The following is a 21,110-nucleotide window of genomic DNA, read 5'->3' as shown; positions in this document are numbered from 1 at the left end:
ATCCTGGAGCCCAACTCCTGGGTTGAATTCTGGCAGCATGGCTGGGCAAGTTATCCCACCTCTCTGTGCCTCAGGATGGTACGGTGGGAATGATGACGGCACCTACTTTACAGGGCTGTTGTGAAAACTAAACGAGTTTCTATTTGTATCTCTGCTCAAAAGAGTGTCTGGTATAAAATGAGAGCTCATTTTTTACAGAGGACGGGCTAGCCATGGCCCTGCAGGTGCAAGGCTCCTGCTGGTTGACATGACCTTTGGCCTCGCCCTGTCTCCTTGGTTGCTACAGCACAGAGCTATGTGTGAGAGCCAGAGTTTCTGCTCTCTTGTAGATATCATGGAACCCGAGGATGACTCTGAGCCATCAGCAGGGCGCCAGCTGCAGGTCAGGTGTGGCCAGCTCCTGGCTAGTGGGCAATGGCATCACTTGGCTGTGGTTGTCACCAAGGAAATGAAGAGGAATTGTACCATTTCCACCTATCTGGATGGACAGGTTATCGGCTCAGCCAAGGTAAGAGAGTTCCTCCAAGTTGCACTTGGTCCACGACCTGCCTCCAAGCTGCCACCCTTGAGCGGCCTTGACTCCATTTTACAGTTTTTAGTTCTGTTTATTTGGTTCTATTTTGGTTTTGCTAGTCGGGTTGGCATATCATGAAATCCCCTTGCTATTTTAAGATACTTGGCTGGGCTCAGACACGAAAAGGACACCTTTAGAAAAGCATCACAAGAATGGAGAAGCATGAATCCTATGTACTCAATCTTGATATGAGGACAATTAATGACAATTAAGGTTATGGGGGGGGGAGCAGAAAGAGGGATGGAGGGAGGGGGGTGGGGCCTTAGTGTGTGTCACACTTTATGGGGGCAAGACATGATTGCAAGAGGGACTTTACCTAACAATTGTAATCAGTGTAACCTGGCTTATTGTACCCTCAATGAATCCCCAACAATAAAAAAAAAAAGAAAATGGGCTGAAGATCACACACTCAGGGCAGAAGGCATGATATGGGATCAGACCTGTAATAGTACACTGCAAGGGGCAATTCCCCAGGGAGGCCTGGATAGGCCTAACTTTTCCAACAAGTTCCCAGGTGAGGCCAGTGCAGCTTGCTTAGGAGCTGGGCTTTAGAATTTGCAAAGACACCAAAAAGTGTCACCAGGTTTAGAGAAACAGTAAGGAAGGTAATAAGATATGCGTGTACAGCTGGAGGAAGCTCCTCATTGCTGTTATTTAGAGACATCTGAGGTGCGAGGGAGAGGCACCTGGGAGATGTGGGCGCTGGTGGATATGGACCAACAGCTGCAGCCAGAAGTCCTGAAGGTAGCCAGGAAGTGGAGGGCACAAAAGACCCCAGAGTACAGGTGAGGCTGGATTTTCACCCTGATTCCAGAACACCTCAACCTGGGCTGCATTTTAGAACCACCTGGAAAGTTCTCTTGCACACACTTTGCCCCAAAACAATTACATCAGACTCTATGGATAGGGTAATTTGATAATTCAATAATATTTTCAAAATTTCCCAGGTGATTCTAATATGCAGTCAGGATCTTGGTTTGGGCACTGTCGACATTAGGGGCTGGAAAATTCATCATTTTGGGGGCCTGTTCTGTGCATGTCAGGATGTTTAGCTGTATCCCCATCCCCCTTAAATGCCATGGTATCCCTCTCACCCAGCTGTGGCCACCAAAAATGCCTTTGGACATTGCCAAATGTCTCCTGGGAAGCAAAATTGTCCCAGGTTGAGAATCACTAATCTAAAGTCTGTAGAACACCTAAAGAAGAATTTGACACTATTTTCTGGTAAAATTCTCTTACTATAAAAAGGTAATAGTAACCAGGAAGATTTTGGTAGGAATATAAGAAACTCGGGGCCTCCAAAACATAAAATTAATCTTTTCTCCAATCATTAGTAATACCCATCCTTCCTCCCTCACTCTTTCCTTCTCTCCTTGTTAAATATTTACTGAGTACTGCTGTGTCTTGGGTCATGTTTTACCTTACTAGGAAGTGTCCATGTTACCAGACAAATACCTTCCGGAACATGAATACAGTATATAACAATATATAACAAAAGTTATATTTTCTAAGCTTGCTATAGCTAATGAGACTTTACTCCATGGGCTCATAAGGAATTAGGAATGGTTTCTTTTGGAATTTGAGCTTATTTTAGATGATTTTGAAGGAAGGTTCAAAGTAATGGAAGTCTATCTGATCTAAATTAGGTGCTGTCAGAAACAGAGACAATTTAGTGGCTATGTTTTTTTTGTTTGTTTGTTTTTTGTTTTTGAGACAGAGTCTCATTACGTTGCCCTCGGTAGAGTGCCTTGATGTCACAGCTCACAGCAACCTAAACTCTTGGGCTCCAGAGATCCTCTTGCCTCAGCCTCCCAAGTAGCTGGGACTACAGGTGCCTGCCACAACACCCAGCAATTTTTTTTTCTTTTAGAGATGGGGGTTCTTGCTCTTGCTCAGGCTGGTCTCGAACTCATGAGCTCAAGCAGTTCACCCGCTTTGGCCTCCCAGAGTGCTAGGATTACAGGTGTGAGCCACTGTGCCTGGCTTGGGTATGTATTTTAATAACTTTTATCCAGGATGGCTGGACTTGCCAGGGGAGAAGAAACGGTTGTCCCCCGTGCTCCCCAGGATGGAATGTATGCTTGCGTTGGAGGTGACAGTGTCTTTGTTTTTAATCTCTTCAAGCAGATTACTGAGTGGGCTTGTTTTTGTCTTCTTTCGCTGAAAGCGTTGTAGTTTTGTGAAATGCTTCATGTACATGGAGGTACAAGGCATGTCCTACGATGTTTCTATTTCCTTGAATGTAGCACAGGGGCTGACACTCAGTGAGCATGCAATAAACACTTGGTGAATTGAACTGACTTTGCAGCCACGAGGAGGCACATGGGCAGGCTGATAGTGCGGTTGGGTAAATTGCCATGTGGATGAACAGCTGCCATGTGTGGCCAAGCTAAACCCGGGTGGTAAACAGGGAGTGCGGGAGTGCTGTGATGTTATGGGGAACCGTGGAGGCCAAGGTGACATAAGTCCACTTTCTAAGATGATCTCAAACCATAAAAAAGGATGGAGACTTTACGTCTTCTATGTTTACTTGGATGGAGCTGGAACATATTCTTCTTAGTAAAGTATCTCAAGAATGGAGAAAAAAGTATCCAATGTACTCCAATACTATTATGAAACCATTATATAAACACTTACATATTCACATGAATGATAAAACACAAATATAGTCCAGAAAGAAAGAGGGGAGAGGAGGGAGGGTATTGGGTGGGATCTCACGTAATGTGCACAATGCAAGGGTACATTTCAAAACAACTGAGAGTATATTATAAATGTCTTACCACAAAACATAAGTAAGTGAGGTGATGGTTATGTTAATTAGTTTGATTTAAGCATTCCACACTGTATATCAAGTCATCACATTATACCCCATAAATGTATACAATTATGATTTAATACAAATTAAGTTCAAAAAAAAAAAAAAAGATGATCTCAACTAGCTGGGTCAGGACCAGCAAGTGAAATTTAACTAAGATAACATAAAGAAAAAAATTATCTACATCCCTGCTACCTTATCATAGCTTACACTTTTCTTTCAGTCTTTTCCCCCTTTTAAGAAAAAACAGTGTGGCCTCACTCCATAGAAAATTTTGTACACAACTTAATTCACTTAGCCACTCATTATTTAAAAATTTTTATCCACATGGGCTTTGAAGTCATTATTATTTTAAAATTTGTGATACTCCATGGATTTTTTCCCTTGAATTTATTGAAATATTTATTGAGGTAATTGTAGGGTTAGCATTTAGCTGTAAGAAATAATAGTTTTATTCAGTTTCCCTCCCTGGTAACATCTTGTAAAAAAACCTATAGCTCACCATCAAGATACTGACATTGATACAGTCTGATGATTTATTCAGATTTTCTCAGATTGACATGTAGTACTGGGTGTGTGTATGTAGTTTACTATATAATACACTATATAGTATAGAGTCACTATAAAAGTTTTAAGACAGATCGTGTTACTGTCCATTATTTCATTTCCAAGAAACACAGTTGTGCAAGTTTCAACTTGTCTGGCGTATTGGTGTTGCTGGGAGGGCTTCCGTGTCTCCATCTGCACAGATTTTGTGTTTCTTGAGTTTTGTGTATCTCAAAACTTTCATAATGACCCAGATATAGGAAATGATTGTATACGTAGATTCATTTATCCACCATTGCAATCAAGATACAAAACGTTCCATCACCGCAAGGGTCTTTTGTTTCGCTCTTTTGTAACCACACCCACCCTGCACCCGTGCTTCCTCTATGCCATCCCTGTCCCCAACCCTGGAAACCACTAATTTAAAATATTGTTATTTCAAGGGTATTATATAATTATGCATTGCTTAGCCAGAGGGAAACATTCTGAGAAACGGGTCATTAGTCGACTTTGTCATTGTGCAAATATCACAGAGTTCACTTACATGCACCTAGAGGCCATAGCCCACTCCATACCTGGGTTGGAAGGTATGGCCTATTGCTCCTGTGCTGAATGCTATAGGCACTTGCCACACAATGGTGAATAGTTGTAGATCTAAACACATCTAACCAGAGAAAAGGTATGTATGGTGCTATAATCTTATAGGACCACTGTCACATAGGTGCTCTGTCATTGACTGAAACATCATAATGTGGCACATGACTATATGGAATTATACAGCATTTGTCCTTGTGGGATTGGACTTTCCACACACTTGCCTGGAAATTCATCCAAGTTGCCCCATGCATCAGTAGTTCATACCTTTTTATCACGGAGTAGTATTTCATGGTGTAGATATACCACAGTTACGTCTAACCATTCACCTGTTGAAGGGCGTCGGGGATGTTTCCAGTTTGGGGCTATTATGAATAAAGCCGCTGTGAACTTTTGTGTACAAGTTTTTGTGTGAATTTGTATCTCTGTTTTTTTCTGGGGTAAATTCCGAAAGTTGAATTGCTTGTTTCTATGATAATTATCGGTTTAGTTGTATATGAAACTGCCAAACTATTTTCCAGAACGACTGTATCACTTGATATTCCCACTGGCAATGGATGCGTAGTACAATTCCTTTATGTTTAATGCTGTTGCTATTTTTAATGTTAGTCATTCTGAGAGTTGTGTAATGATATCTCACTGTGTGTTTTGTTTTGTTTTGTTTTTTGAGACAGAATCTCACTTTGTCACCCTTGGTAGAGTGCTGTGGCATCAGAGGTCACAGCAACCTCAAACTTTTGGGCTCAAGTGATCCTCTTGCCTTAGCCTCCCAAGTAGTTGGGACTATAGGTGCCTGCCACAATGTCTGGCTATTTTTTAGAGACAAGGTCTCCTACCTGCTCAGTCTGCTCTAGAACCTGTGGGCTCAGGCAATCCACCAATCTCATTCTCCCAGAGTGCTAGGATTACAGGTGTGATCCATCGCACCAGACCAGGTAGACCAGGTAGAAGTTTTTAGTTTTGATGAAGTGTAATTCATTATTATTATTTTTTTATGGCTCATGTATTTGGTGTCAAATCTAAGAAGATTTTTAGCTTTACATTTTACATTTGGCTTTGTGTTTAATTATGAGTTAATTTTTACATAAGGTATGAGGTTTCAGTCAAATTTCATTTCATTGCCTATGAATGTCCAGGTGGTCGAGCATCATTGTTGAAGAGACTCTTCTTTCTCTTTTGAATAGCTTCTACATCTTTGTGAAAAATCAGGGGTACATATTTACATAGGTTTATTTCTAGGTTCTGTATTCTGTTCCATTGATCTTTGTGACTATCCTTGTACCAATATAATGCTGTCATAATTATTATAGCTATATACTAAGCCTTATTACTATTAGAGTAGTTCCTTCCACTTTATTCTCTTTTCAAGATTGTAGAACACTTAGAGATCTAAAAATAGATCTGCTGTTCAATCCTATAATTCCTGTACTAGGTATATACCCAGAAGACCAAAAATCACATTATAACAAAGGTATTTGTACCAGAATGTTTATTGCAGCCTAATTCATAATTGCTAAGTCATGGAAAAAGCCCAAGTGCCCATCGATCCACAAATGGATTAATAAATTGTGGTAGATGTACACCATGGGATATTATGCAGCCTTAAAGAAAGATGGAGATTTTACCTCTTTCATGTTTACATGGATGGAGCTGGAACATATTCTTCTTAGTAAAGTATCTCAAGAATGGAAGAAAAAGTATCCAATGTACTCAGCCCTACTATGAAACTAATATATGGCTTTCATATGAAAGCTATAACCCAGTTATAACCTAAGAATACAGGGAAGGGGGGGAGGGAGGGGAGGGAGGGGGGAGAATGGGCGGAGGAAGGGTGATTGGTGGGATTATACCTGCAGTGCATCTTACAAGGGTACATGTGAAACTTAGTAAATGTAGAATATAAATGTCTTAACACGATAACTAAGAAAATGCTGGGAAGGCTATGTTAACCAGTGTGATGAAAATGTGTCAAACGGTCTATAAAACCAGTGTATGGTGCCCCATGATCACATTAATGTACACAGCTATGATTTAATAATAAAAAAAAAGATTGTTTAACCCAGAGGTCTTTAAACTTTTTAAACAGGGGGCCAGTTCACTGTCCCTCAGACCGTTGGAGGGCCAGACTATAGTTTAAAAAAAAATATGAAGAAATTCCTATGCACACTGCACATACCTTATTTTGAAGTAAAAAAAAAAAACAAAAAAAAACCGGAAACAAATACAATCACACTGCCTCATGTGGAGTTTGAGGACCCCTGGTAACCTGTTCTAGGGCATGTGTCATCCCATATAAATTTTAGAATTATCTTTTTTTTTTTTGGTCTGAGAAAGACTCTTACTTTGTCACCTCAGTAGAGTGCCATGGCATCATAGCCTGCAGCACCCTCAAACTCTTGGGCTCAAGTGATTTTCTTGCCTTAGCCTCCCAAGTTGCTGGGACTACAGGCACCCGCCACAACACCCAGCTGTTTCTCAAGATGGGGTCTTCCTCTGGCTCAGGCTGGTCTCAAACCTGAGAGGTCAGGTGATCCACCCATCTTGGCCTCCCAAGATTAGAGCTAGGATTACAGGTGTGAGCCACCACACCCAGCCCAATTTTAGAATTATTCTTGTCCATAAAAATTCTTGCTAGGATTCTGCTAGGAATTGTATTACACCTATACATCAATTTGGGAAAAAGATACATCTTTACTATATTGAGTCTTCTGATCCATGAACTTAGTATATCTCTTTATACATATAGGTCTTCTTTGACATTTTGAATCATTATTTTCAACACACAGATTCAGTGTATGTTTTATTAAGTATTTCTTTTTGTGCATAATCCTAAATGATATTGTTTTTAATTTTAGTTCCTGTTTGTTCACTGTTAGTCTTTAGAAATGTAATTTATTTTTTCATACTGATCATATAGCCTGTGTCCTTGCTGAAGTCACTTATTAGTTTTAAGAGTTTTCTTTTTTTTTTAAGATGCCTTCAAATTTTCTACCTGGGCTTATTATTCACAAATAGAGATAATTTTATTTCTTTCTTTCCAACATATATCTCTGCAACAATTATTTGTACATCAAACCTCATTAATGTGACAACACTGAACATTTAATTTCTTAGTAGAATGACTGAACCAAGAGAGATAAACTGGGGGTTAAGGCTAGAAAAATTAAAATGAAATAAAAATGGTCAAGCATTTTTTAAGGAATGTAAGCAAGAGCCTGTTTCCCTAATCTTTAAAGCTGAAGACAGCAATAAAGGACAGAATGCTTGATGGGTTTGATAAATCAGATTAGAAAACTGGCCTTTGGAATAGATCAGTAGTTTAGATTGAAAAGTAGTTGACATTTACCCACCCCCCCACCCCCAGGTTAATGCATGTTCTTTTTTTAAGGTCAATTTTAACATAGTTCTCTTATCCCTGTATGATTGTTTCCATAGGCTATGATGTTGACAGAAGACCACCTATGTGTCATGAGTATGGTCAAAGTCCCCAAATTACCTTGATAATTTCAGTTTTATTTGAAATGTTAACATTGTTAAAAATACAATAAAAACCCCATGGGGTTTTAGGTTGGGGGTAATGTGTGTGGGGTACTTCCCTGAGATCCTCTGAACTGGTGAAGTTGCTTATCTGGAGCCCCATTGGCTATTGCATTGTTAATAAATGAGTGTGTGATGTCTTCTTTACCACATCCTCCTTGCTGGCCAGCCACTTCGGAGTGCAAAAAGGGGGTCTCAACCATAAACATTTTTCTGTTTCTTAATATTTCTTATCAAATATACTTCTGAAGCTTCAGTGCCAATTTTTCACTCCCAGCAAACATTTAATAAATTGTTTTACCACATCCTTCTCAGACTTCAGAACTATCTTTTTAACTTTAGGTTAAAACAAATGTTTACTTTGAGATAAGAATAAGGTGCATCATGTTCTATCACCTTGTATTTATTTGATTAATTCTGAGCCTCAGCATCACTCACTCCCCCATTCTTTTTATTGTAACAGATGTTGTATATTCAGGCCTTACCAGGACCTTTCCTTTCAATGGATCCATCTTCATTTGTGGATGTTTATGGATATATTGCTACCCCACAAGTTTGGAAACAAAAGTCATCCTTAATCTGGCGTCTTGGCTCTGCATACCTCTTTGAAGAAGCCATTTCAATGGAAACTCTGGAAATTATTAACAAACTTGGCCCGAGATACTGTGGTAACTTCCAAGCTGTGCATGCCCAAGGTATAGAGTGTTTTGATTTATAATGTTCTTACTGATATTAGTTTATAAGTGGACATCCAGTTATTTATAGAATATTTATAAAGAATAAGCTCAGCACAGGTCAGTCATTAGAGAAGACCTCTGTAATTGGAATATTATATATTTACAATCTGATAGAAAATGTCACAGAAAAGGAAATGAGAATATCTTTTAAATTTCAACTCTAAAGCACCTGATGGAGGAGGGTGGATGGGTAATACCACCAACAAGAAAGAGAAGAGAATGAAATAAATAAGTTACATTCCTTTTAATGAAGAAGCTTTTTAACTAAAGTATACTGTTGTCTTCAATTATTAAACAGGCAGACAAAACATCCACATTTTCATTATTGATTGCTCGTTGTTCAAGCAGGGAACATTGCTCTCTGTGCTCTGTCAAGTCAAGGGGGTCAGCTCCCATCTGAGAAGAGTGATAAATGGATCTGTGCATGGAGGCCTAGTGCCTGGTAAAGGGCGATTGAGCACTGTCAGGGGTTTCTGCCTCTAGACTCATGTCTTCTTTAATCTTCATTTCCTATGGTGAATGGCCATGGCCAGACCAATGGGACAAGGTCACCTCTAGAGCTGAAGTCACACTGACTCTATATTCATGCCATGCTTCTCTAGTGGCTTATTGGCTCTCACTGATTTGGAGCAGGACTGTAGAGTCCAACTGGGATGCTCACCATGGCCGTGCAGCTCCTTGAAAATAAACCCTTTCAGCTCAGCCTGTGTCCTTCTTTATTAGTCAGCTTTCTTGCCACTGAGCATCTTGGTTTTGGGGAACAAAGTTATTTACTTGATAGGGTTTTAAGCACCGGTGATTTCATACGTGAATTGCCTCTATTTCACAGTAGGATCAATCTTGGGAGTTTACACCATAGTTTTCTATAAACATCAGAGAAGCACAGGTATGAGCAAAAAATATGACTTACAAAAACATGCCATGTAACATCCTCCTGATGATGACTTTGCTGCATGACAGAGATACTTAATCATCTGAGGTCTGATTGCCTTCTCTGTATAGTGAGTCTAGAAATGATTAAAGACTTGTTGTTATAGGAGAGGACCCAGACAGTGAAGCCATACCCCTGGTTGAAGAGGAAAGGGTTTCTTTTGGACTCCACATAGCCAGCTCTTCTGTCACCAATGTAGCAGACATCAGAAATGCTTACAATGAGGTGGATAGTCGCCTGATTGCCAAAGAGGTACATTTTCTGACTTCCCTCCTGCTCCCTTTTGGAATTTTGATCTCTGTCTTGCCTCTGCTTTTGGTACTTAAGTAAACACTAATTCACATTTGCATATGTGTAGATGGATACACACACGCATATTTCCCACTTCATTTGTTAAAATACCCTATGCCTCCCTACCCATTAGCATTCCCCAAGAATAATTTTTTAATTCTATTTCTGCAGAGAAAAAAGTGGGTGCTCTCCATAGTAGAGCAAGAGCAAATGGAATATTTCATTTATTAATTAATTAATATAGTTTTGAGACAGAGTCTCACTCTGGGCTCAAGCAATCTGTTTGCCTCAGTCTTCTGAGTAGCTGGGGCTATAGGTGCCCACCACAACACCCAGCTATTTTTTCTATTTTTAGTGGAGATAGGGGTCTTACTCTTTCTCAGTCTGGTCTCAAACTCCTAAGCTCAAGCAATCCACCCAGCTTATCCTTCCAGAGTGCTAGGATTATATACATGAGCCATCGTGCCCAGCCAAATGGAATATTTTCAATGCCCCGATTGAGGACACTTTGAGGTTCCCTTTGCCTGGGTGCTGATGACATACTAACACTGAAAAATCCTTAAGTTGCTGTGATTTTTTTTTTTCTTTTTAAAAAACAGTAAGCTTGCAAAACAGTAAGTGAACATGTTTGTAGATGAGAATGCCTTTAGATTTACTTTTTAATTTATGCATAAAGCATTCTTGGATGAATTTTAGCTGATTTGTTTATATCACCACTATAGGCAGAGGTATATCCAGAGCACTAGCCAGGTTGGGTTGATCGTCAAAGTTGTGCCATACCAGTAACACACTTTCTGATGGAGGAGGCCAAGATTCCTGTCTTCCTGTTCCTTTGAAACCTGTAGAGGTCAGGCTTGCAGAGCCTGAGCAACCCTATGCTGAGAAGGTAGCAGCCCTCACCTTAGTAGGACCGTTTCACTTAACGGTGTCCTTGGGTCCTTCTTGCTCTCATTAGCTCCTCCCTGTGAGCCTGGGGGGCATTGGGGGTGCAGATTGTGTAACTGAAGCTGCTTTCATACAGTTATGACACAGCCTGAAGGCAAGATGTGTGGATCTGAAGATTGACTTCAGTCCCTAACTTTGGTTTAGTTATTACTGATATACTGATGATCACCGATGGAGTTCCAGAACTGGGGCACACCTCAGGGTGCCTGCCCTCTAGGAGCTGGTGAATAACATCTCTTCTTTTCTAGGAGTTTCTTAGGAATAATGTTTGCTAATTTCTCTAGATGAATGTTTCATCCCGTGACAATGCCACACCTGTGTTCTTGCTGAGAAATTGTGCCAGCCATCTGTCAGGTTCTCTGCGAACCATTGGAGCCGTTGCTGTGGGTCAATTAGGTATGTCAGGCCATGAACCTGCACAGCTGTTTGGGAAGGAGGCTGTGTGCTGTCCTGGACTGTGCGGCTTAGGGCTCTGGAGCAGCAGGCAGGACAGAGCATGCTGGGATGGCCAGCCTGATGGGGAGGGCCTGAGTTGGGAAGAAATGCAGCCTAACCCAGCTGGCCTCCTAGAGAATGTGGAGCCGATTCACCCGGCCACCTCTGATAGTCAGTAGCAAGCTCAGCTGCTAACCAGGCTGACGCCTATGTGCAGTGGGAGTCTGTCTATCTAGTGACATGGCGGGGCCTTTGGACTGAGGTAATGTTTGTGATCATTGGCGTGAAGACTGCTAGTCACCATTCAACTAGGCAATAGCAATTGGCCAGTTAGCTCAGCAGGATCTCAAGGGCAATCAGGAAACTGAAACTCAGAGAGTGTCCGACTCACCCAGCACTACAGACTCAAGACTTCCAGCCTTCTGATGACCAAGAAAGATTCTGTACAGTATCTCTCAGCCACCTAAGACATTTGGAGCTCACTGCCCTTCCTCCCAGCCTGTCTAGGCCCAGATCCCTCAGGCTGTGAGTGACGGTGGCACTGGCAGCTCATTTATCTGCGGGTGGTACTAGGAGTCTTTCCACTGAGATGTAGCTGATGTGCTGATGAAATGCCTGCTTTGTCCCACACAGGGGTGAGGGTGTTCCACTCCAGCCCTGCTGCCAGCAGCCTGGACTTCATCGGTGGGCCTGCCATCCTCCTGGGCCTCATCTCCTTAGCGACGGACGACCACACCATGTATGCGGCTATGAAGGTCCTGCACTTGGTCCTGACTAGTAATGCCAGATGTGACAGCCTGATGCAGCACATCGGCGGGTACCAGGTAAGCATCCTCCCATCTGAGAATGGGACTCCCAAAGGCCTGTTGTCCATAGGGGGAAGAGATGAGCTTAGCTTGCCCCAGCGTCCTGCCCTCCAGGGTGACTTCTAGAGAAGGGACGCAGAGCCCAGCACCACCATAGCAGAGGGGCGTCAGATGACAGCCAGCCCAAGAGAAGCTCTGTGCAGGATGGAGATATTCACCTATCTCTGGCTTCTGGCTCCTCTCACTGACAAATTCAAGTGTTGCTTGTGGTCTCCCTGCTTTGTTTCCAGCATGGTGTCTGAGAGCCCTGGCTGTGGAGCAGACTGCTGGGGATCCAAGCCTGCCTCTTCCTCTACCTTGCTATTTAACCTGGGATGAATTATTTATTCCCCTGCCTCAGTTTTCCCATCTGTAAGGTACAGTTTGTCATACCTCCTTCATCACAGGGATACAGTGAGGATTAGAGGATTTCATGTGAGTGAAAGGGTTAGACTTCTGTCTGGCCCAGAGTAAGTGCTCAGTCACTGTGAGCCGTTTGGAGTTCCTGACCTCTTTGTGCCTCTGTTCCTCCACAGGTGAGATGGGAATACAGCACCTGTTCTGTAGAGTTGTGATGATTAAGTGAGTTGGTTTATGTTCATATCATAGAAGGGCACATGTCCAGATGAACTTCTCAGTATGTGCTTAATGTAATCCTCATTGCTACCCACACACGATAGAGCCAGCTGAGACACCACCCCCAATAACTTCTTGCTCGGCTGGGAGGTGGCCAGCTGAGCAGCAAGGATGGCCAGCTAGTGTTGGAGTCTGGATAAGGGCATTGGGACAGGCAGACAGTGGTGGCTCCTCCTGGCACAGGGGTACTGGGAGAGAAAGCCACCTGTCCCTTTGGCCCCCAGGTCAGGGTCTGAGCAGAAGACCTTATAGTGTCATTCTGGGATCTGCACTTTCCCCTTCTCTGGACTCCCAGCCAGCTGGCTGGTGGCCCTCACCCCACATAGCCCACTGATGCCAGGTACTACCCACAGCCCCACATACAGATCTGACAGTGATTCTCCCATGGGTAAACCCTTCAAAGGCTCCAGATCATTGACACCATAGGCCAAACTCCTCATATAGGAGGAGTCATCAAAGCTGTCATTTCATCATCAAAGTCTTTCAAAACTGGCCACCAACCTGTCCTTCCTGCCCCATCCCCTACCCACCTAATGTTTCACACCATATACTCCCTCCTCCCAAATGCTGCTCCGCCATGAGTCACTGAACATTGGCACCTGAGCTGTGGCTTGCAGTACCTCTTCCTTTCTCCCCCAGATGAGCTCCATCTGTCTTCCCAGATCAAGCTCTAATGGCACAGTGGCACCCTCCCTTCCCCACCAAGTGTGCAGCTGGCTGCCCTGCACTGTTGGCACCCTAGATTTAGCTGTTCCCACACCCATAATGATCAGCCTGCACACACTCACTGGACTGGAATCTCCCAAAAGCCTTGGCATTCCTTCCTCTTTTCCAGCGTATCACTAGCACCATGTAGACATTCAGTACATATTTTGGAATAAGTGAATGGGTGTGCCTGGTTTTATACTAAAACTCAAGAGTTGGAGCTTTTTTATATAAATCTTTTCTTTGATCGTATTATTAAGGATAGTAGTAGTAGTGTGGATTTAGTTGGTTAGGAATTTTAATATAATAATTAAATCATGAGCATTTCTTAACAGGTAGAGGGCATTCCTCTCCTCGCTGTGTAGCTAGAAGGATAAAATAAAGCAAGTACCAAAATAATTTTACTATAAATAAAAATGCAATAGGCACCCAAGATTCTCTCCAAGAACTGGACATGCTCTGTGATTCAGTGGCTACCCAGATAGCTTGCCAAAAACTCTGAGCCCGGCAAAGAGCTGGGATGATCTTGGGGTCGTTGTTCTGTCTTGTGGCTCACTGGCACAGAGGAGCTTTCAGTGAGGGTGCGGGAATGAGAATGTAGCCTTGAGAAAGGTGATGTGCCGAAAGGGTGTGTAGATGACCGATATCACATGTGGGTAGGGGAGTCAAGAAGAGCACCATGGAAATGGGGGGCTCTGAAGGCTGGATTGGCTGAGTTTCTGGGAAGAGATGGTGGAGACAGGGAGTAGCCCACAGGTGGAATTTATTCACTCAACTTACATTCACTGATCCCTCTAAGACCAGGCACCTTGCCAGGCACCGGGAATACAAGATGAACAAAACTGGTTCAGTCTCTCCCTTTGTGGGACTTACTAGTTCATGAGCTGGACAGAAAAATACTATTATCATGAGAAGGAGGCTCCCAAATTCTTTGCTGGAGTCAAGAAACCTTCAGTTTCAGAGATTTGTTGTACTTTTACATATGAAAGCCAAAGAAGGAAATTTTACAACTCTTCTTCTGGCTTAAAAAAAGGAAATGCTCCTCAAATAATGTTTATGTCTTTGGAGAAAATGAAAAGGAGAAGCTGGGCAGTGATAGGAGAGGTGAGACAGTGCGTGGGAAGTGGTGGGAAAGTGTGAGTGAAGAAATAGGACCTTGCTTAGCTTCCTTGCCCACTCTTTATATATTTTACAAGATAAAACCTCCACCCTCCTTCTCTCCTTTCTAGATGCCTTTCTTGCTTTGTGTTTCTTTGTAACCCGAGTGCCCAACTGCGTGACATCTGTTTACCTGTCCCCAGGTTTGTGCCCTATTCGACCCCCAGACACAGGCTCCAGGAGGGAGGGCGCACCCTGCTCATTTTCCTCTGTGCTCTGGAATTTGTGCCCAGTAGGGTCTAGGAATGAGTCTGTGAATGAAAAAAGGGCCTTCAGGGGAATGGCTCGCTCAGGAGTGACTTCTTCATGTTTAGGTTTTACTTTGTGTTTTCCTACTGGTTTGCTGATTGGATGAAAGAGCAGAAACCCCTCTATCTGTTATTTCCATTGGATGAATTTATCACCCTTTCCTCAGACAAGGCGACTGCCCTCTGAGTTTGATGGGCTAGATGTTCCTAACACAGGAAGGAAGGATGGTGTTCCAGGCTAGCATTAATAGCACTCAGAGCATCTGAGCTGGGCTCCTGCACTCGGCTGGGAGAAGAGGATGACTGTGGAGCAGTGCACAGTAGGCCGCGTGCAGGGCAGGCAGGGCCTAACTCTGCTACCGCAAGGAGGGCAGGTCCTCTCTGTGAGATGATGGCCAACCATAGGCAGACTTGGAACAGGGAGCTTCAGGGAACGATGATTTAGAATGCCCATTGGCATCGGTGTGGAAGATGGCTTGGAGGGGTGAGACTCAAGTGGGTCTGGAATAGAACCCTGGAGCATTTCAGGGTCTTAGGATCAGCAAGCAGATGAGACAGGTGGCACCATGAGCCAGCCATGGATGTCTGTCCAGAGGGTGCAGACGGGAAGCAAGGAAGACATTGGGGACACCCTCAGTTGGAAATATTTATGAGACCTTAACGGTGAGATACCAGGTAGGCTTTATGGCTCTGGAGCTCAGGGGCAGGCTGGGCTGAAAGGAAGAGTGCAAAGGTCTTCAACATCACGATAATAGTTAATCCAAAGAGAAGGAGTAGAGAGAAGAGCAGACGGAGGAGGAAGCAATGAGGCACTCACCACACAAGGGTTGAAAATATGTTTAAAACCCAATTAAGGTGATGGAGAGGAAAGAGGGGAGAGAAACTGCAGAGTTTTGTCAAGGAATCTGGAAGGTGGATGGAGTAAAACAATGCTAAGTGCTGATAAATAACGAGGCAAACTATTGACAAAGATGTCCCCACTGACTTGGCCACCTGGAACTCACTGGTGACCTTTCTGAGGAAGGTGGGCAGGTGGGAGTGGCAGCCGGTTGAGGTGTGTTGGAGGGAGAATGTGAGATGAGGATACGGAGCCAGTGTGCTGAGGATGCTTTCTAGAAGGCTGCCTGGGAGGAGGAGGAGTGGGGGGATTAGGGATCAAGGGGAGGTTGGTTTTAAGATGAGAGATTCTAGAGCATATCTGTACATGGAATGAAGTGACCCAGCAGAGAAAGAAAGGGGGTGGGGATGGGGGTCTGGGTGGAGGGAAGCTGGGAGAGAAGAGCTATCTCAAAGAGCAGCATCCTTGAAAGGGAGACAAGTGGGACCAGGGGCCAGGTGGACGTGAGACCCTGCTTGCCACACAGACCTTGGTGGATTTGCTGGTGGGAAGGCGGGGTGCTCGTGTCTTCCGGGGTCTGTCTGCTCAGCAGAGGATGAGGTCAGGTGGTGGAGGGGAAGAGAGATGAGAGGAGAAGCGATGAAGCCGTGGTCTTTAGGATAAGAAAAAGTAACTCCTTGGAAAGACAGAATTAGACTTCCAGGCCCACCTGAGCACCGGTTTGCAGTCTGACCCCATGAAAGAGAAGTGCAGCCAGTCAGCTTTGCCAGGATTCTTCCCAAGCGACTTCGGGCACATCCCAGTTATGTCTTAGTGGTTGTGGAGGGCACTGGTCAGATTTCAGGTATGTCAAAAAAGGGATCATGAGAGTCGGAAAAGATATCAAGTATCTGTTGATCACAAGCAAGATGCTGAGAAAACGTGTCTGGGAGGAGAGGGAGAGGCTGGGCTGTGCCAGGGCTGAGGACAGGGAATTGAGCTGGGGGAGAGAGGAGCCGAGAGTCCAGTGAGATGGGCGAGGACCCAGATGCTCTTGTGTTACTGGGCAGCCTGACTGGCGTGTAACAAAGGTCAGTAGAGAAGTGAGGCTTGATGGGACCAATCTTCCTAGTCTCTGAGATGGGACAAGCAACCAGACTTAGGCCGGGAGCCCAGTGCCCCTGTGCTAGTGAGAAGGCTGCACATGGCTGGCCTCCCAGGTGCTGTGCGACAGAAAGGCACTTCTGGTTGCTGCTGCCTGAAGCAATGCTGGGCATTTCTGTGCTCAGGGGCACGCGGGAGCTTCTGGGTGATGCAGCACCACTTCAGGCATGGTTATGTAAAGGACCTGGTAACAGAAAATGAGAAAGAGTCCTGGGGAGCCAGGGAGGAAGCCAGGAGAGGGTGGCGTTCTGGAAACATGGAAAAGATTCAGGGAGAAGCAGGGGGTCCCGGCGAATGGTCAAGTGGCACTACAGGAAAGTGGACGCTGGCTGTGAGGTTGCCTCGGACATTGGTACATGTTTTTCTTCTGAGAGTGTGGGCACGAAGGATGGAAGCAGCAGGGAGCAGAGGGTCTTCAGACTGGACCGGCGCCCCATGCTGGTGGGAAGCAGCGCTGAGGAGCAAGAGTTCTAAGAACACATTCATGAGAAAATGGTTTTGTGTTTAACCTTTTCAGATACTGGCACTTCTCCTGAAGAAAAAGGTCTCGCTCCTAAACCATCGAATTTTTCAGCTGATCCTTTCAGTTGCTGGCACTGCAGAGCTGGGCTTTGGGTCATCTGTTATCACCAATGTTGGTGTCTTCCAGAACATCCTCTGCAATTTCGAGGTAAATTGGGCACTGGCTCTTACCCTTTCAGCAGTGTGTGTATGTATATGAGTGTGTGTGGTGGTAAAATACAATAAAAAGGCTGCAGTTTCCTCTAAATTTAGCATGTCAGCTTCCTCAATAGTCATGATTGTAGAGAGGGGGAAAATAATCACAAAAGGTTTGGAGCCCAGAGGCCCTGGTTTATAATTAAATCCTGCCACCTGTAGGCTGTGTGTCTTCAGGCAAGTCTCTTGACCTCTCTGAACCTCACTCTTTTCTTGTGTGAAATGTAGACAATCATCTCTTCCTCACAGGTTGTCATGGGGGTTAAAACAGATAGTATCTGAGAAAGGAGTTTAAAACTGTAATGCAGCATAAACATATGATGGTTAAAAGAAGGAACCTAATTTATTTGGACAGTGCTTTGCATTTCTAAATGATCCTTTAAAGGGATGACTTGAGAAACCCGAAGAGCATTCCTGATAAGTGAGGAGTGTGGCTCAGGACCCCATTTATTTACCGAGAACCCACTAGGCCAGGGATTGACCAGGTGCTGGAGAGACAGCCATGACCAGGACCCAGGTCTATTCCACAGCCAGATGGGCCTGGAGCACAGCAAAGGTGACATTGCAGTGTGCCCAGTGCCACAGTAAGGTAGGCACAGGGCGTTTGGGTAGTGGGAGTGAGAGGACAGTTAGTTTAGCTTTAGGGGTCAGCATTCTGGGATGGAGTCTGACAGAATTCAAGGGGTAAAGAACCTTCCGGGTGGACCGTGTGTGCTATTTGTAAATCCATCAGGGTGCTAGCAGCCATGAGAATCTGACACATGTGTATTGGTGGGGCTGCAGGTTTGTGTTGGCTGCAGGAGGGAGAGAGAGACAGGACAGACCCAAAGTGACAAACTGCACAGTCTACGCTTCAGCCTATACATGTTGAGATCCATGGGAAGTATTTGAAAAGTTATTTATTTGTTTATTACAGAATTAGTCTATGCTTATTATAGAATATTTTTAAATTACAGAAAAGTAGGGGAAACCTCCCCCCGTTTCTAAGACTCGGTTGTCAAATTTGGATGCATTTTCCTGTAGAGCATTCTATACGTAATATGTTTTTAATCATAGTAATTATTATGCTGTTATCAGTCTGAGTCCTGCCTTATCTTACAGAACAAAACAAATTAAACATTTTCATTACATTTACATAGTTCTGAGGTCAGAACGATATTTGGTTATGTATAGAATTTCTTCACTATTTCCCTCCTGTCAAATTCTTAGCTTATTCCTCTATTTTATTGTTATAAATGCTGTTCTAGGTGGCACTTTTATACTCACATTTCTCCCACCTTTAAATACATTTTTATTGTGTTTAGAAACCTAATAAATATAGCCAGTTATAGGCAATATGATATCTAATCTGTATTGCTTATACTGACCAACTCCATGAAACAAAACCCCCACATGTTTTAGAATAAATAAAGTCGAATGATAAAAATAAGCTGTAATAAACAATTTTTAAGTTGTTCAGAAGTTCTACCAATCTTCTAATGTCTAAAGATTTTTTTTTTTTAAGAGACAGAGTCTCACTTTGTCACCCTTGGTAGAGTGCTATGGCATCACAGCTCATAGCAACCTCCAGCTCTTGGGCTTAGCCGATTCTCTTGCGTCAGCCTCCCAAGTAGCTGGGACTACAGTAGCCTGCCATGATGCCCGGCTATATTTGTATTGCAGTTTGGCCCGGGCCGGGTTCAAACCTGCCACGCTCAGTATATGGGGCCGGCGCCCTACCCACTGAGCCACAGGCGCTGCCCATGTTTAAAGATGTCAACTGAGGAATGACATGTGAGAATTTTATTTTAGGTGTCTTGCTATAGCGATGAGAGCCTAAGGCAGGGGGATCAGTCATGAGATGGTTACAGAAACCCAGCTGGAAGATATTGAAACCTGAACTGAGACAAAGACAGTGAGAGAAAGAGGAAAGTCAATGAAAAAGTCCAAATGTGAAGTGTTTTTTGGCCATTTGTCTGGCATCTTCAGAGAAGTTTCCATTCAAGTCTCTTGCCCACTTAGAAATGGGGTTGTTTGCCCTTTTCTTGTTGATCAGTTTGAGTTCTCTGTAGATTCTAGTTATTAGGCCTTTGTCAGATTCATAACATGCAAAAATCTTCTCCCATTCTGAAGGTTGTCTGTTTGCTTTTGTTGTGGTACCCTTAGCTGTGCAGAAGATTTTTAGCTTATTTATTTATTTTTGGCGTTGCTGCAATTGCCATGGGGGCTGGGGGTGTCTTCCTCATAAAATCTTTTTCCAGACCAATATGAATACATTCTTCTTAGTAAAGTATCTCCAGACTGGAAAGAAAAAATCCAAGGTACTCAATACTAATATGAAACCAATATGTGAACAATTATATGCCCACACGAATGAATGAATACAGTCTAGCAAGGGGGCAGGGAGGGGAGGGATGGATCAGAGGGGAAGGGGGAGGACGATTGGCATGATCTTACCTAATGTGCACAATGTGGGTGTGTTCAGCACGCCCCGCTGGGTTCAGAGCTCTTCTTCAACTTGAACTTTACTTTGCAAGCAAGAACAATGTAACCTAAAAATTTGTACCTTCACATTAATTTGAAATAAAAATAAATAAATAAATTTTCATAGCAAGAAAAAAAAACAAATGGCCAACAAACATAAGAAAAAATATTCAACATCATTAATCTTCAGAGAAATTAAAATTAAAACCACAATGAGATACCAGCTTACTCCAATCAGATTGACCATTATTAAAAGCTAGAAAAAATAAAGTCCAAACTTGAACTAGAAGTTATCTATAGCTCAATGACAGGGAAATTCTATGTATCAAAACATTGTGGGGCTGCTGCTGAAAGCAAGGCAAGGGGGAAATTTATAGTCATCTCTATATGTAGCAGAAAAAGAGAACATTTTAAAATTAATGAACAGAGATTCCAGAAGTTAGAATGACCCAATAGACAAAAGCAAAACTCAGAGAAAGAAGGAAGGAAAAATATAGATGAGAGCATAAATTAATAAAAGAGGAAAGAAAAAATATACAAAGGATGAACAAGGCCAGTTACTGGTTCTCTTAGAATGGACAAACCTCTGTTAAGATTGACCAAGTAAGAAGAGAGAAGACGCAAATACATGATGTCAGGAAGGAGAAGGGGGGTATAACACAGAGGAAAGAGCAAATAGGAAAGTTAACAAGGAAAAGGACCAGCAACTTGGTGCCAATGACTTAGAAAAGTTAGCTCATTTGAACCATCTCATAGAAAACTTATGATTTCAGAGCTTACTCAAAAAGAAATAAAAATCCTCAGTAACCTCATAACCATCAAATAAACGGAATCACTTTTAAAAAATTTGTAGAGGCAAAGAGTGTCCAGAAGGAAACTCCAGGCCCTAGGGTTCATAGAGAAATTCTACTAATCTGGAAAAGGGCCATTTCTAGCCCTATTGGTGGAAGAG

At 43.2% G+C, this 21,110-nt stretch overlaps 1 protein-coding gene across 3 annotated transcripts in view; it reads left to right on the top strand.

Annotated features, from left to right (window-relative positions):
* Positions 1-21,110, top strand: part of WDFY4 (WDFY family member 4) — a 296,529-nt gene that overhangs the window by 106,255 nt on the left and 169,164 nt on the right. For all 3 annotated transcript variants that reach the window (XM_053584972.1, XM_053584973.1, XM_053584974.1), the window contains 6 exons: positions 330-508; positions 8,530-8,761; positions 9,841-9,986; positions 11,255-11,366; positions 12,039-12,229; positions 17,496-17,648. In XM_053584972.1, coding sequence (XP_053440947.1) covers positions 330-508; positions 8,530-8,761; positions 9,841-9,986; positions 11,255-11,366; positions 12,039-12,229; positions 17,496-17,648 — 1,013 coding nt within the window. The remainder of the gene's footprint in view (positions 1-329; positions 509-8,529; positions 8,762-9,840; positions 9,987-11,254; positions 11,367-12,038; positions 12,230-17,495; positions 17,649-21,110) is intronic.

Source organism: Nycticebus coucang, chromosome 3 (assembly GCF_027406575.1).
Source record: "Nycticebus coucang isolate mNycCou1 chromosome 3, mNycCou1.pri, whole genome shotgun sequence".
Classification (NCBI taxonomy): Eukaryota; Metazoa; Chordata; class Mammalia; order Primates; family Lorisidae; genus Nycticebus; species Nycticebus coucang.
The sequence above is the reverse complement of the archived record's forward strand: the minus strand, read 5'-3'. Positions and strand labels throughout refer to the sequence as shown.